Source organism: Monodon monoceros, unplaced genomic scaffold (assembly GCF_005190385.1).
Source record: "Monodon monoceros isolate NGI ecotype Baffin Bay Population unplaced genomic scaffold, NGI_Narwhal_1 Super_Scaffold_5, whole genome shotgun sequence".
Taxonomy (NCBI): domain Eukaryota; kingdom Metazoa; phylum Chordata; class Mammalia; order Artiodactyla; family Monodontidae; genus Monodon; species Monodon monoceros.
The window spans coordinates 108,192,520-108,204,969 of NW_021703782.1; the positions used below are offsets into that span (position 1 = coordinate 108,192,520).

The 12,450-nt window shown below is 45.9% G+C and overlaps 1 protein-coding gene across 9 annotated transcripts in view; it reads left to right on the top strand.

Annotated features, from left to right (window-relative positions):
- Positions 1 to 12,450, top strand: part of NUP214 (nucleoporin 214) — a 101,813-nt gene that overhangs the window by 63,130 nt on the left and 26,233 nt on the right. For 8 of the 9 annotated variants that reach the window (XM_029201337.1, XM_029201333.1, XM_029201335.1 and 5 more), the window contains 4 exons: positions 2,412 to 2,502; positions 4,993 to 5,054; positions 7,562 to 9,385; positions 11,409 to 11,479. In XM_029201337.1, coding sequence (XP_029057170.1) covers positions 2,412 to 2,502; positions 4,993 to 5,054; positions 7,562 to 9,385; positions 11,409 to 11,479 — 2,048 coding nt within the window. The remainder of the gene's footprint in view (positions 1 to 2,411; positions 2,503 to 4,992; positions 5,055 to 7,561; positions 9,386 to 11,408; positions 11,480 to 12,450) is intronic. The other variant, XM_029201336.1, reaches the window with a different exon arrangement.

The following is a 12,450-nucleotide window of genomic DNA, read 5'->3' on the forward strand; positions in this document are numbered from 1 at the left end:
TACTACAAAGGAAAGAAAACCTCTCTGCGTTTACGAGGACAATTCAGAAGCTGGTAAAACACAGAAAGTAAAATGGATCTGTTACAATATAAGATCTCAGAGTAGATAAAATTCAGTATTAAAAGACTGTGGCTTCACATGCTTCCAGCAGTCACGCAGGCGTAATTACTCTCAACCGAAATTAGTTTTTACAGTCACCATAAAGCGCTCTGACCAGGCATCCACGCCGCCCTAGCCCACTTGACCTAGAAGTGTGCTTACACGTAGTGCCTAGTTTAATGTGGGCTCTTCCTCAGCAGCCCCTTTTGTTGACTCTGTGTTAGAGTCCGCTTCATTTGACATGTGTTACTTTCTGCTACAGCCCAGAAAATGCTAGACTGTGCTGCCCGCGGTCCAGCGTTCTCCCCATGCTCTGGACTCTAGCTTTCATTCTGATCCATGCTCTCCAGTGGGTCTTCAAGCTAATAAATTCTGTTCGAGATGCTGGACTTCACACTTTAGCAGCCTGCTTTCCGTAATCGCTACACAATCATACCATCATCCCAACTTCTCTGTAGTCAAATCTTTCTCATTGGATATTGGGTTTATCTTCAGAAGTATTCCTTGCATTCAGAAGAAAACCCTTATTGTGTAAGCCCAAGTTGTATTCTAGAATTCGGATTAATGGAGGAGCACAGTTTTTATCATGTAAGCCTTCCATGAGAAGGAGGTGTATAGCACTTCTTAACTAGCAGCTAAAACTTTATGTTAGAAGGGAAATTTCAGTGGAATTTGTCGAAGACTTTTGAATCATTTAGGATTCAAATTAAGAAATTTGTTTCCATTTCTAGCTAATATTTTAGAAAAATTTTTTGAAAGATTATGTATCTTAACCCCTTTCAAGGATTTTATTGAAGAGTTTTTTGTCACTCCTGAAGTTAAGAATCAAGGACATCTAAGGGGCTTTGTTTCGTGCATGTCTAGGCAGTTAGCGTGACTTGCGAAGAAATTTCTAGGATTCATCATTCAGTGATGATTGTGAAATATTCTCTGTCCTTGCTGTGTGTTTCCTTCTGTCCTCACTTTCTGGAAACAGACTTTTTTTGAGTAGGAAAATTTCCCTGAAAAGTACTATTTAAGAGTTTGCAAAAACTTTCTTTAAAAAAAAAATGCATTTCTGAAACTTCTATAGAATAATTCCCTTATTACTTAATAATGGAAATACCTTCATTGTTTCTCTGATTATAGAACTATTACAAGTCCACAAAAAGTCTATGGTGTAGAGCTATATAATGTAGAAAACGAAAGCTGCCCTATAAGTTCCCTGTTCCAGAGATAACAGCCCTCAGCGATTTGATGTGTATCTCTTGGGGTTTGATGTGTATTGTTTTTTTAAACAAAAATAGTCATATCCTGTATATATTGATATGTAATCTGTTTCCCCGCCCCCCCTAAAGTAAATATCATGTTCATCTCTCCAGATCTGATACAACTCTACCTCACTCATTTTAATGGTAGCCTAAGACTTCACTGTGCAGTTGTACCCTGTTAAGGTTTTTTTTGTTGTTTTTTTTTTGTGGTACGCGGGCCTCTCACTGTTGTGGCCTCTCCCGTTGCGGAGCACAGGCTCCAGAAGCGCAGGCTCAGCGGCCATGGCTCACGGGCCCAGCCGCTCCGCGGCATGTGGGATCTTCCCGGACCGGGGCACGAACCCGCGTCCCCTGCATCGGCAGGTGGACTCTCAACCACTGCGCCACCAGGGAATCCCTGATTTGGGCTTTTTAAATGTAATTCCCCCATTCCCCTCCTCCTTTTAAAAGTAGAGCGATAGGGGAAAGATTGTAGGTAATACCCCAGACTATTAATAAGTAGTTACAGTATATTGAACGTGGGAAGGATGATGGATTGCACTTTTAACTCTCTATACTTCTCTATATTACAGCAATCATATGTTACCTCTGTAATTAAAAAAAAAGAACTATTATTTACATACAAAAAGTCTATGGAAAATACAGAAATGCGGAGAGAAAGCAAATAGCCACGAAGTCACTACTCAGAGCTATTTAGTTAACCTATTTCTCTTTGGAATTTTGTTTTTCCTTTGGTATATATTACTTTTCGGTAATTGTAAAAGCTACTTTTAAAGCCTTAAATTTGAACTGCACTCCAGCTATTTTGACCTCTTTCCTGCAAAGGGGCAAGTGTGGCATGTCCTGGTTTGGAATTGACAGTGACTGAGCCGGAGAGCAAGTTCAGAGACCTTGAGGCAGCATGACTTAGGCAGCGCTGCGGCCACCGACTTGTCCTAGAAAGTGCGTGACCTGGGGCTGCGCTCTACACGGCACCACGCATTCGCTGCCACAGAGAATTAAACTAAAATGGTGATTCTAACTGGTTTTTTGTAATGTTCTCATTTTTTTCCATAATTTCAGGACCAGTGGCAACCAAGATAGAGACAGCTGTGACGTCTACCCCATCTGTTGTTGGGCAGTTCAGCAAGTCTTTCTCATTTTCTCCGTCAGGGTCAGTAGTGAACTAAATTTTGTGACATCACCAGCAACCTTACAGATAGCTGTCCCAAATCCTACCATCAGTAGGTATACTTATATGAAGCCAGAGTTCTTATCACTGCAGTGATGCGTTTGATAATAGTGACAGTAGTTTAGTGTCCTAATGTAAATCTGTTTCCCCTTTTTGATTCAAGTTTATACATGTGTTATTACATACTTGCTTATTTGTTTTGTTTTTTAGGATAGGCTCCATTTTCTTTGGATAGTGAGTCTGTGGTTGATCAGGTTTATGACACCGAGGTGTTTTCATTCTGACACCATCTGGGGGCTGGGTGAGAAGTTTGGATTGGCTTTGCTGCCTTGAGAGGTCACGTTATATGCAACTTCTGAGAGATCAAGACAGTAGCCATTTGAAAATTTGGGTTTTATATAGATGTGGGGACATACATTTCTGTTTCATTTTTTAAAAAGTAATGGTGGCTATACTTGTCAAGTTGAGTCATCTTTAAAAACAAAAGGGTCTTCTAACCCTCATTCCAAAGGGAGCTTTTATTAACCTTGGAAGGAGAGTGCCTTTTCTCTGTGCTATAAGCACTCATCTTGAAACCTGTGAGAGTCGCCAAAGCGTCCTTCCCCTTCAGGGGTGGAGTTAGGCTCTGTGTGGCTGAGATAAAAACCCATCCAAAGATTGTTTTTACTGTGAAGAGTTGCATGTTCAGTTCCATTAGAAAAGCCTCTTAAGCTCTTTCAGGTTATGCTTTTGTAACTGGAATCATATTGACCACAATCTCTTTTTCCTGACGTGAATTTGTTTCTTGAGCATCCTTCAACCTAACCCCTTAAAAGAAAGGAGGTGGTTAGAATAGAATTTGAGGGGAGGAAATTATATATATTTTACTGTCAATCGTTATGTTTTCTACTTCCCAAAGGTAGTTTGGAGCAAATTTTAAAGAGTAGGTCAGTGCCAGGAGTTACTGCATCTTTTTTTTTTTCCTTAATAGATTTATTTATTTTATTTATTTAATTTTGGCTGCGTTGGGTCTTCATTGCTACGCGCGGGCTTTCTCTAGTTGCGGCGAGCGGGGGCTAATCTTTGTTGCGGTGTGCGGGCTTCTCCCAGCGGTGGCTTCTCTTATTGCGGAGCATGGGCTCTAGGCACGCGGTCTTCAGTAGTTGTGGCTCACGGGCTCAGTAGTAGTGGCTCACGGCTCTAGAGCACAGGCTACAGGCTCAGTAGTTGTGGCACATGGGCTTAGTTGCTCCGTGGCATGTGGGATCTTCCCGGACCAGGGCTCGAACCCAAGTCACCTGAATTGGCAGGCAGATTCTTAACCACTGCACCACCAGGGAAGCCCTGGAGTTACTGCATCTTTTAATCTTTACTTCTGTGAACTGATAGTCTTCTTGCCATTTTTAAAATAACCTGAAAAGGTTTGGGTCATTGGGTCAGTGGCTTACCTCTATTAGATAAAATTTCTTCACCAAGTTTGAGACAAAGAAAGAGAATTGTTTTCTTTTTTGATGTGATGAAATGTTTAACACAACCTCTTAGGTGGTCTTGGTCCATTTGACGAAGCCAATGATGGGTTAAAAAGAAAACTCTAAGTCCAGTCCTTACCATTTCTTACCATATTTGGTATGCTTGGTCCCTTACATTTTAAAGCTGTAGAGTTTTAAATTTGCTATTTGAACTTTTCTCACAGTGAATAGTCTGTTCTGGCTCAGCTCGTGCTGCGTTTTCTTCTTTGACCATGGTGTCTTCATTCACGGTGTAAAGAAAATGTACAGAAAGAGACGACGTGATGACAAGAGTCAGAAAGGTTTTTGAGGGCCGTTTCCTGGTGGTCTAGTGGTTAGGATTCGGCGCTTTCACTGCCAACGGCCCGGCTTCAGTCCCTGGTTGGGGAACTGAGATCCCGCAAGCCGCGAGGTGTGGCCAAAATTTTAAAAAAAGAAAAGAAAAGCTTTTGAACCAAATTTCCCAGCCCAGAACTAAGCATTCTGTCAGAACGGCAGAGACAGTGGCGCCTGTTCCGTGCTGTCCGTCACCTCCCTGTGGCGTGCACTGTCCTGACATGCTCTTTGGTCTCGGTCTGGGTCATAGAGGTTCTCCAGCCTGTCTCGTCTTGCTCGCTAGGTGGGCCATCTGCTCTGGCCACTCTCCCCACAGAAACATTCCCAGTGCGTTTCTCCTACTCCTTTGCTTTCCTTGGAATAGGTCCCCACCCCAGCCTCCACCGTGGAAAGCCCAGCTGTTCCTCCAAGGTCTTCTCACCTGCTTCTCCCTTCTTACCTCACCCACAAATTGTCTCTCCCCGCTTAGAGAGCTTGCGATGGCTCTGCTGCTTCAGAGATAACGTGCTTTCACTTTGTTGACGTTTATCTCCTAGATTGTAAGTCCCTCGAGAACAGTTTGTGTGAATGAATTATAAAATGTACTTTAAAAGGGCAATGTTGTGCCTTGGGTTTGTTCATTTTTAGCTTCTTTTCTTCCCCTCCCTAGGACTGGCTTTAATTTTGGGATAGTCACACCAACACCGTCTTCTAATTTCACGGCCACACAAGGTACAGTCTCTGCATGGCATAGTGTTACTTTTGTGTTTCCCCCTAAACAAGTGCAGGTTTCGGGGGTCAGATATGTTGACATTTTGCTTGCTGCTGCGTCTTGCCTAAAGTATCTGCAATTAACCTGGTGTTGATATTATGCATTAAAAATAGGCTAGATTTACGAAACTGGGGAAGGACTTCTACTCTTCATAATTAAGTACAAGGAAAGGATTTGCTTCTAGAAAAGCAAGGCTGTGCTTTAAATGTGAATGTTTACATGTGAATTATTTTTTTCCATCTTTTTCCTATGTCATTTAAAATTTTATCAATTCATAGGATGAGATAGACTTAATGCTATAGATATCAAAGACTGAACTCATCTTTTTTCCTTGATAACCTAGCAGAAAACACACTGGTCTCATGCATGTTGTTACAGATCTACCAACCAGCATGTTTTTAATGTTTAAAAGACTTTGAAGACCTATAAGGAAACCAGATGTACTTTTTAAGTGCCTTCCAGTTCTCAGTTTAAGTAATTAAGTTTACTTTTATTTTAAAAAGAAAGCTTTTATTATAAAAGTGATTGTTATATTTTATTATAAAAGTGATGTGTTCTAGAATCACACATTGTACCCTTAACCATTGCCATTCGGTTATATTTCCTTCTGGGGTTTTTGCTTCCACTCATTTCATTTAACACAATCTCTTGTGAGTTTTCCAGTATTATTGAAAATCTTGTGTAGATGTCATTTTTGATGGCCACATAATTTCTGTCTTGTGGATATACCGTAATTTAACTATTCACCTTTTGGACATTTAGGCTCTTTCCAGGTTTTCCCTATGATAAATAAGACAATGACCATTTTTCATCTCTTCATTCAACACATATTTTTATGAGTGCTTTCTATGTGTCAACCCAAGTGGTAGAAGTTTTTTTTAGTAAAAAAGAGATCTCCTAAAACCTCCTGGAAAGAGATTAGGGAGCTGAAAGCATAGCAGACTTCCTAAACCTGAGCTGTGTGTGGCACTTAAAGGGTTGTTGATCTCAGTCCTTTCTCTCTGGAACAGTGATTCTTCAACTGTTCTGCCCACTTAGATGTGGCTGAATACCCTTGAGGCCCACCCTCTCCCCAGTCTCACTTTCTAGAAGAAAAACAACTCAATGATATAAAAAGATTGGAGAGGAACAGAATAATTTCAAAAATCCTCAATGAAATAAATTAGTAATAAAACACAGTAGTAATTCCATAAACATTTTCATTAATACAAGAATAGACAACGATCCAACACCGTCAACAGCTCAGTACGACACCAGTGGTACAAAGAGGGGCTTCTGGGAATTGCCTGTATATAGTAGGGGCTTTGCAGTGTTCTCAGGCGTTTGTGATAGACAGACTTTTTTTTTTTTTTTTGGCGGTATGCGGGCCTCTCACTGTTGTGGCCTCTCCCGTTGCGGAGCACAGGCTCCGGACCGCGCAGGCTCAGCGGCCATGGCTCACGGGCCTAGCCGCTCCGCGGCATGTGGGATCCTCCCGGACCGGGGCACGAACCCGTGTCCCCTGCATCGGCAGGCGGACTCTCAACCACTGCACCACCAGGGAAGCCCCTAGACAGACTTTTTAAAACAGCATGGAGTTAGAAACATCAACCACTTTCGATAGACCAATTTCAGTTTGTAAGTGTCAAATTAGTCTTTATTGATCAGTTTTTTGACCAGGCCTTGTGAATGCTTTACCTGTATTTCATTTAATCTTCGTAACGACTCTGTGAGGTACGTACTGTTATTAGCTCTCTCTTCCAAATGGAGAAATTGAAGCCCAGAGAAGTCAATTAACTTTTCCAGAGTTGCACAGCCAGCAAGTGGCAGAGCCCCCAGCCTCAGAGCCCACGTATGTCCTTGACCATCTGGCCACACTGCTGCCATGAAAGCACTTAGTGAGGAGAGCACTAGGAAGTAGCCCTTAATTATAGGTAAAAATGATTGCCTGTGGATTGACACTCTTATCTGTCCATAAAACCAAAGGAGGAATTCCTGGTGGTCCAGTGGTTAGGACTCCGTGCTCTCACTGTCAAGGGCCTGGATTCAATCCCTGGTTGGGAAACTAAGATCCCACAAGCCGCAAGGTGCGGCCAAAAAAAAAGGATCAATTCCTGGTCTCTCAGGAGGTCCATAGGCTAGTACTGTTGCCAGGAATGTTATTGTGGCACACACACGGGGGAAATGTGGGAAGATGCCTTTTCTTTCTCTTTTGGGCCACTAGGTTAATTTCATGTACTCTAGATAGAGATGTATTTGTTATTATTTAATGGTCATAAAGAGAACATTCGTTCATCCCACCTCAGTGAGATGACTCAGAGCTAACGTTCCTGCGGAGAAGCATTTGTTCTGTCTGCTGCTGTCAGAACAAGCTGTCCCTGACAGTATCAAGGGAGGAGAGAGGCTTCGGCTTAGAAAAGTCAGTGAGACTGTGATAGGTCATATTTTGTGAAATCCAGTCCATTTCCTAATTTATTTTTCTTGCTAGTGGCAGCACCCCCCGGCAAAGAGTCAAGCCAGCTGGACACATTCTCCTTTGGCGGGACAGGCAAACCTTTTTACGAGGCCATTCCTGAAAGCTCACCTCCCTCGGGAATGACGACGTCAAGTAGCATGGGAGCTGCTGGTCCCTCTCCTGGGGAGTCTGCTCCATCCGGCGGCAGGCCCGTGGCACCTTCTGGAATTGCTCTTTCCACCCCCTCTGGCAAGGTGGAAGCTCCGCCGTCCAAGTTGGGAGAGCTTCTGTTTCCAAGTTCTCTGGCTGGAGAGACTCTAGGAAGTTTTTCAGGACTGCGGGTTGGCCAAGCCGATGATTCTACAAAGGCAGCCAGTAAGGCTTCATCCCCAGGCGGGACTGGTGCTAGTGCACAGCCCACCAAGGCTCCGGCCGTCCCCTCCGGGTTTAGTTTCACCGGCCCCGTGGTGCTGGGGAAGCCCGCGGAGCCTCCCGTGACCTCCTCTGTGGCTGCCACCGCAGTGACCCTGGCGGCTGCGGCCGGCCCCAGCCCCGGCAGTTCCTCGACAGGCGTCTTTGGCAGCCTGCCGCTCACCAGTGGGGGACCCTCCAGCGTAATCAGTTTTGCGGGGCTATCGCTAAGCGGTAGCAAGACCAGTTTTCCGTTCGGAGGCCAGCAGACAAGTAGTACAGCGCCGTCCTCTGCCGCTGCCGCTGCCACACCCCTTCCTACATCCCTCCCCGCCTTGTCGTTTGGCAGCCTCCTGAGTTCAGCATGTGCTCCCAGCGTGCCCACGTCCTCCGCTAAAAGCACGGAAGCAGCCGCGTCATCGGCTCTGCCTGAGAAGCCAGGTGGTAGTGAGGCCTTGGTGTCAACGGCCTCCCTCCTAGGGCAGCAGCCATCCGCCCAGCTTCCCCAGGCTCCTTCTCAAACATCTGACTCCGTGAAGAAGGAGCCCGCTCTCGTCCAGCCTGCGGCCAGCAGCCCTGGTACAGCGGCGCCCAGTGCCACCGTCCTAGCGCCGTCCGCGGAGGCCACTCCGGCAGCCACCGGGGCCCCGGACGCCAAGACCGAACCGCCGTCCCCTGCCCCCACCCCGGCAGCGCCTGGGCAGATTGCTGTCGTAGCACCTGCCGTCCCAGGTGCCGGCCCCGTGGCCCCGGAGACATCCAGGCCTCCCGCCGCCTCCAGCGCTGTTTCCGGTGATGCTCCAGGCCCAGCCACGGAGCCCGCAGTGTTTGGGGCGGTCACTTCGGGCTCGCCTGTCTTTACTCAGCCGCCGGCCGCCAGCTCTAGCTCGGCTTTCAGCCAGCTCACCGGCCACACAGCCACCGCCCCCTCGGCGACCCCCATGTTTGGGCAGGTGGCCGCCAGCACTGCCCCGAGCCTGTTCGGACAGCAGGCGGGCGGCATCGCCAGCACGGCGGCTGCCGCGCCGCAGGTCAGCGGCTCGGGGTTCGGCAGCCCAGCGTTTGGCACCTCCGCCCCGACGGTCTTTGGACAGACGAGCTTTGGGCAGGCCCCGGCCTTCGGGCAGCCGACCAGCAGCCCCGCGAGCGGCTTTTCCTTCAGTCAGCCCGGCTTCAGCTCCGTGCCGGCTTTTGGTCAGTCCGCGTCCCCCACCCCCGCGTCCACCAGCGGGAACGTGTTCGGTGCATCTTCAAGCGCCAGTAGCTCCAGCTCCTTCTCATTTGGACAGTCTTCTGCCAACACTGGAGGGGGGCTCTTTGGCCAGAGCAGCCCTCCTGCTTTTGGCCAGAGTCCTGGCTTTGGGCAGGGAAGCTCTGTGTTCGGTGGCACCTCAGCCACCACCACGACAGCGCCATCCTCTGGGTTTAGCTTTTGTCAAGCTTCAGGTAAGAATTTATAGAAGATTTTTACTTTGTTGTCCTCTGTATTATTTGAAACATTTGCAGCAAATCTGCATTCGTTTGGTGATTAAAAGAAAGGAAAGGAAAACAGAAGAGGCTCTGGAAAGTCCGGAAGGGAGCCTGGCCACTGGCAGTCTCGGGCATTTCTTTGGTCTAATCACTGCAGCTCCAGTTGTGCTTCTCAGCAAGTTCTCCACTCTCCTAGCCACCGGAGTGCCAGTTTCATGGGGGGAGAAAAACAGATGTAAAGTCATGGCAAATAACGAATGACTCATAAGTATGAAATTTTACATTTGCAAGGTGCTTTGGAGGTCATTATGTCCAAACCTGTCAGGCCTCGAGGTGACTGATCTAATGTCATTTAGTGCCACTACTGGAGCCAGGACTAGACTCCAGAGCTCCTCATCCTCCTCTGCGCTGCCGGTATTTCATATTTCCGCTGACACCACCTTGCTTTCTAGAAGGGCAAATAGTGACATTTGAGAAGTTGGATTATTTTTCTATTTTCAGTGTAATTCTTTTTTTTTTTTGCGGTACGTGGGCCTCTCACTGTTGTGGCCTCTCCCGTTGCGGAGCACAGGCTCCGGACGCGCAGGCTCAGCGGCCATGGCTCACGGGCCCAGCCGCTTCGTGGCATGTGGGATCCTCCCGGACCGGGGCACGAACCCGCGTCCCCTGCATCGGCAGGCGGACTCTCAACCACTGCACCACCAGGGAAGCCCCAGTGTAATTCTTTTAAAGAAACAAATCTTTAAATTTTACTATTTTTGAAAGTAAAATGTAATCCTCACTATTGCATGTCCAAGCTTAGCAGCTGCTTTTGCTCCTAAAGCCAGTAGACAGGACAACTCGAGTATCTCTTCTAATTTTCCTTTCTCCATGGTTATCTTATGAAAGGCATTTCTTCAGCCATCAGGCTCAGGGGATGGGGGGCGGAATCAAAGATCAATGATTTGGTGGACAGGATTACAAGTAACTGCGCGTTCATTCCTTTGGTGAAAATTTATTTGAAACTGGTTCATAACTTATTAGAAAGGAAGTCATTTCCTTCCTGCCTTCAACAAATGTTTGTGAAGCTCCCACTATGTTCCACTACAAGAACACAGTGGTGCACGACAGTTTTGGGATCCACCTGATGCCCTGTGAAGAGGCTGCTTGGCCTGTTTGAGTGACGGGAGGAGATGTGATAAGTTGGTCTAGAGAACGGGCAGGGAAGAGGCCTTGTGGGTCTTAAAAGAGAGTAGGATAGTTAACGCTATCGCTAGTGCATCTTTTTGTTCTGCCGTCAAAACTTGAGAATCCTCGTTCACAAGTATAATCAAAACTATTTCAGTACAACTGAGAACCTCTGAAAAACCCTTCTTTCCTACAGGAGCTAGGTGGAAAGATAACCTGAGCAGCCTCCTCCAGCGCTGGTTGAGGAACTGAGCCTTGCCTGAGCTCCCCTGCCTAGACCAGTAGCAGAAATGAGCGTGGAACTCTTGTCCTCCAGCTCCTCATCTAGGGCTCTTTTGTTGTAAAATATAGTTCTTCCTGATTTTCCCAGGCCCTGTTAACTCAGCACCTCAACCACGTTATGCCACCTAGAAGAAAGATAAACTACCCTGAAGGAATCTGGTATTTGAGATTAGAGGTAACCAGGGAGTAGGAATATTCATGATTTTAAGTCAGTCACTGGAAGCACTTCTTGGCAGCTGTAAGTCTAGGGGAGCTACGCTGAGAGTCCTCACCCACCTGGGGTTTGGTAGGAGACAAGGATTCAGTCCTTGGGACTTTGGGACTTTTTTTTACTATTATAAAATTCTAGCAATGAAAAAAAAGAGTTTCTTTAAATTATTTACTCATAATTTTCTCCATTTCCTAGGTAGGAAAACAGATTTTCTTCATGAGTTGATTTATTGTGAGGCACTTTAGCACACCTGAATGCCATTTAAAAAGTAAAAAACAAAACTTTGATATTATAGAAGGTTCATCCAAATTAAACTTTGGTTTTCTTTTTATTTTACAGGTTTTGGGTCTAGTAATACTGGTTCTTTGTTTGGTCAAGCAGCCAGTACTGGTGGAACAGTCTTTGGCCAGGTAAATATGGATGTTTGCCTCTATTCATGTCAACATGTATCAAACCCATTTGCGTCGTTCCTATAGGATGCAATCAGTCATGTTCCCGTAGGATGTAACCGGTCCTGTAGGATGTAACCAGCCCCAACAAACAGCCCTGTTGTTCTCAAGCTCTGCCTTCTGTAGCTCCCTTGGGGATGCAGAAGTCTCAGCCTCTGATTTGAGAGAATCACTACAGTTTTGATCCTTGTGTGAAAGTCCTCTCGGGAAGCACTTTAAAGCACATTGCCTGATTTCCATCAATCTTCTGCCTGTTGTTAGGCCAGGGATTGGCAAACTATGGCCCATGGGTTAAATCTGCTCCTTGGCCTTTTTTTTTTTTTTTTTTTAAGGCCGTTGAGCTAAAAGTTTTTATTTGTTTAAGTCGTTGTTTAAACAAGATGAAGAAGAATATGCAACAGAAACTGTATGTGGCCCCTGTGCGAAGCAGTATATAGTCCAGGGACCTTTCGGTGACCTGAGCCGTTTCACTTTGTCTAGCTAGTGGTTATCTATGTGCTGGGTGTGGTTTTAAGTGCTGTACACGCACTGAGTCCTGGAATCATTAGTACTTGTATAAGGTAACGCTGTTATTATCCCCATTTGACAGATGAGGACACGGAGGACCCAGAGGGGTTAAATTTACTGTTGTAAACGCTAGCTGCTGCATTTAGATCACAGTAGCTTCATAAGGTACTCTGACATATTGGAAACGATTGTGACTTTCTAAAGGTGGGGTTGGTACTTGTCCAGTAGTTAAGAAAGTGGTAGCCATATTATGTTTCTTCCAAGTCTTCAGTAGGAGATTTTCTTTATCACCTTTTCCCTTAGAAGATGGGCCCTGCCCTAGTCAGTGATCCTTGACCGAGAAACAGAACTTCTGGTTTTCAAGTTCCCCACTGAAAACAGCTAAAAATGGCTACATAAAACGTACAAACCATAGTTTCAAAAGC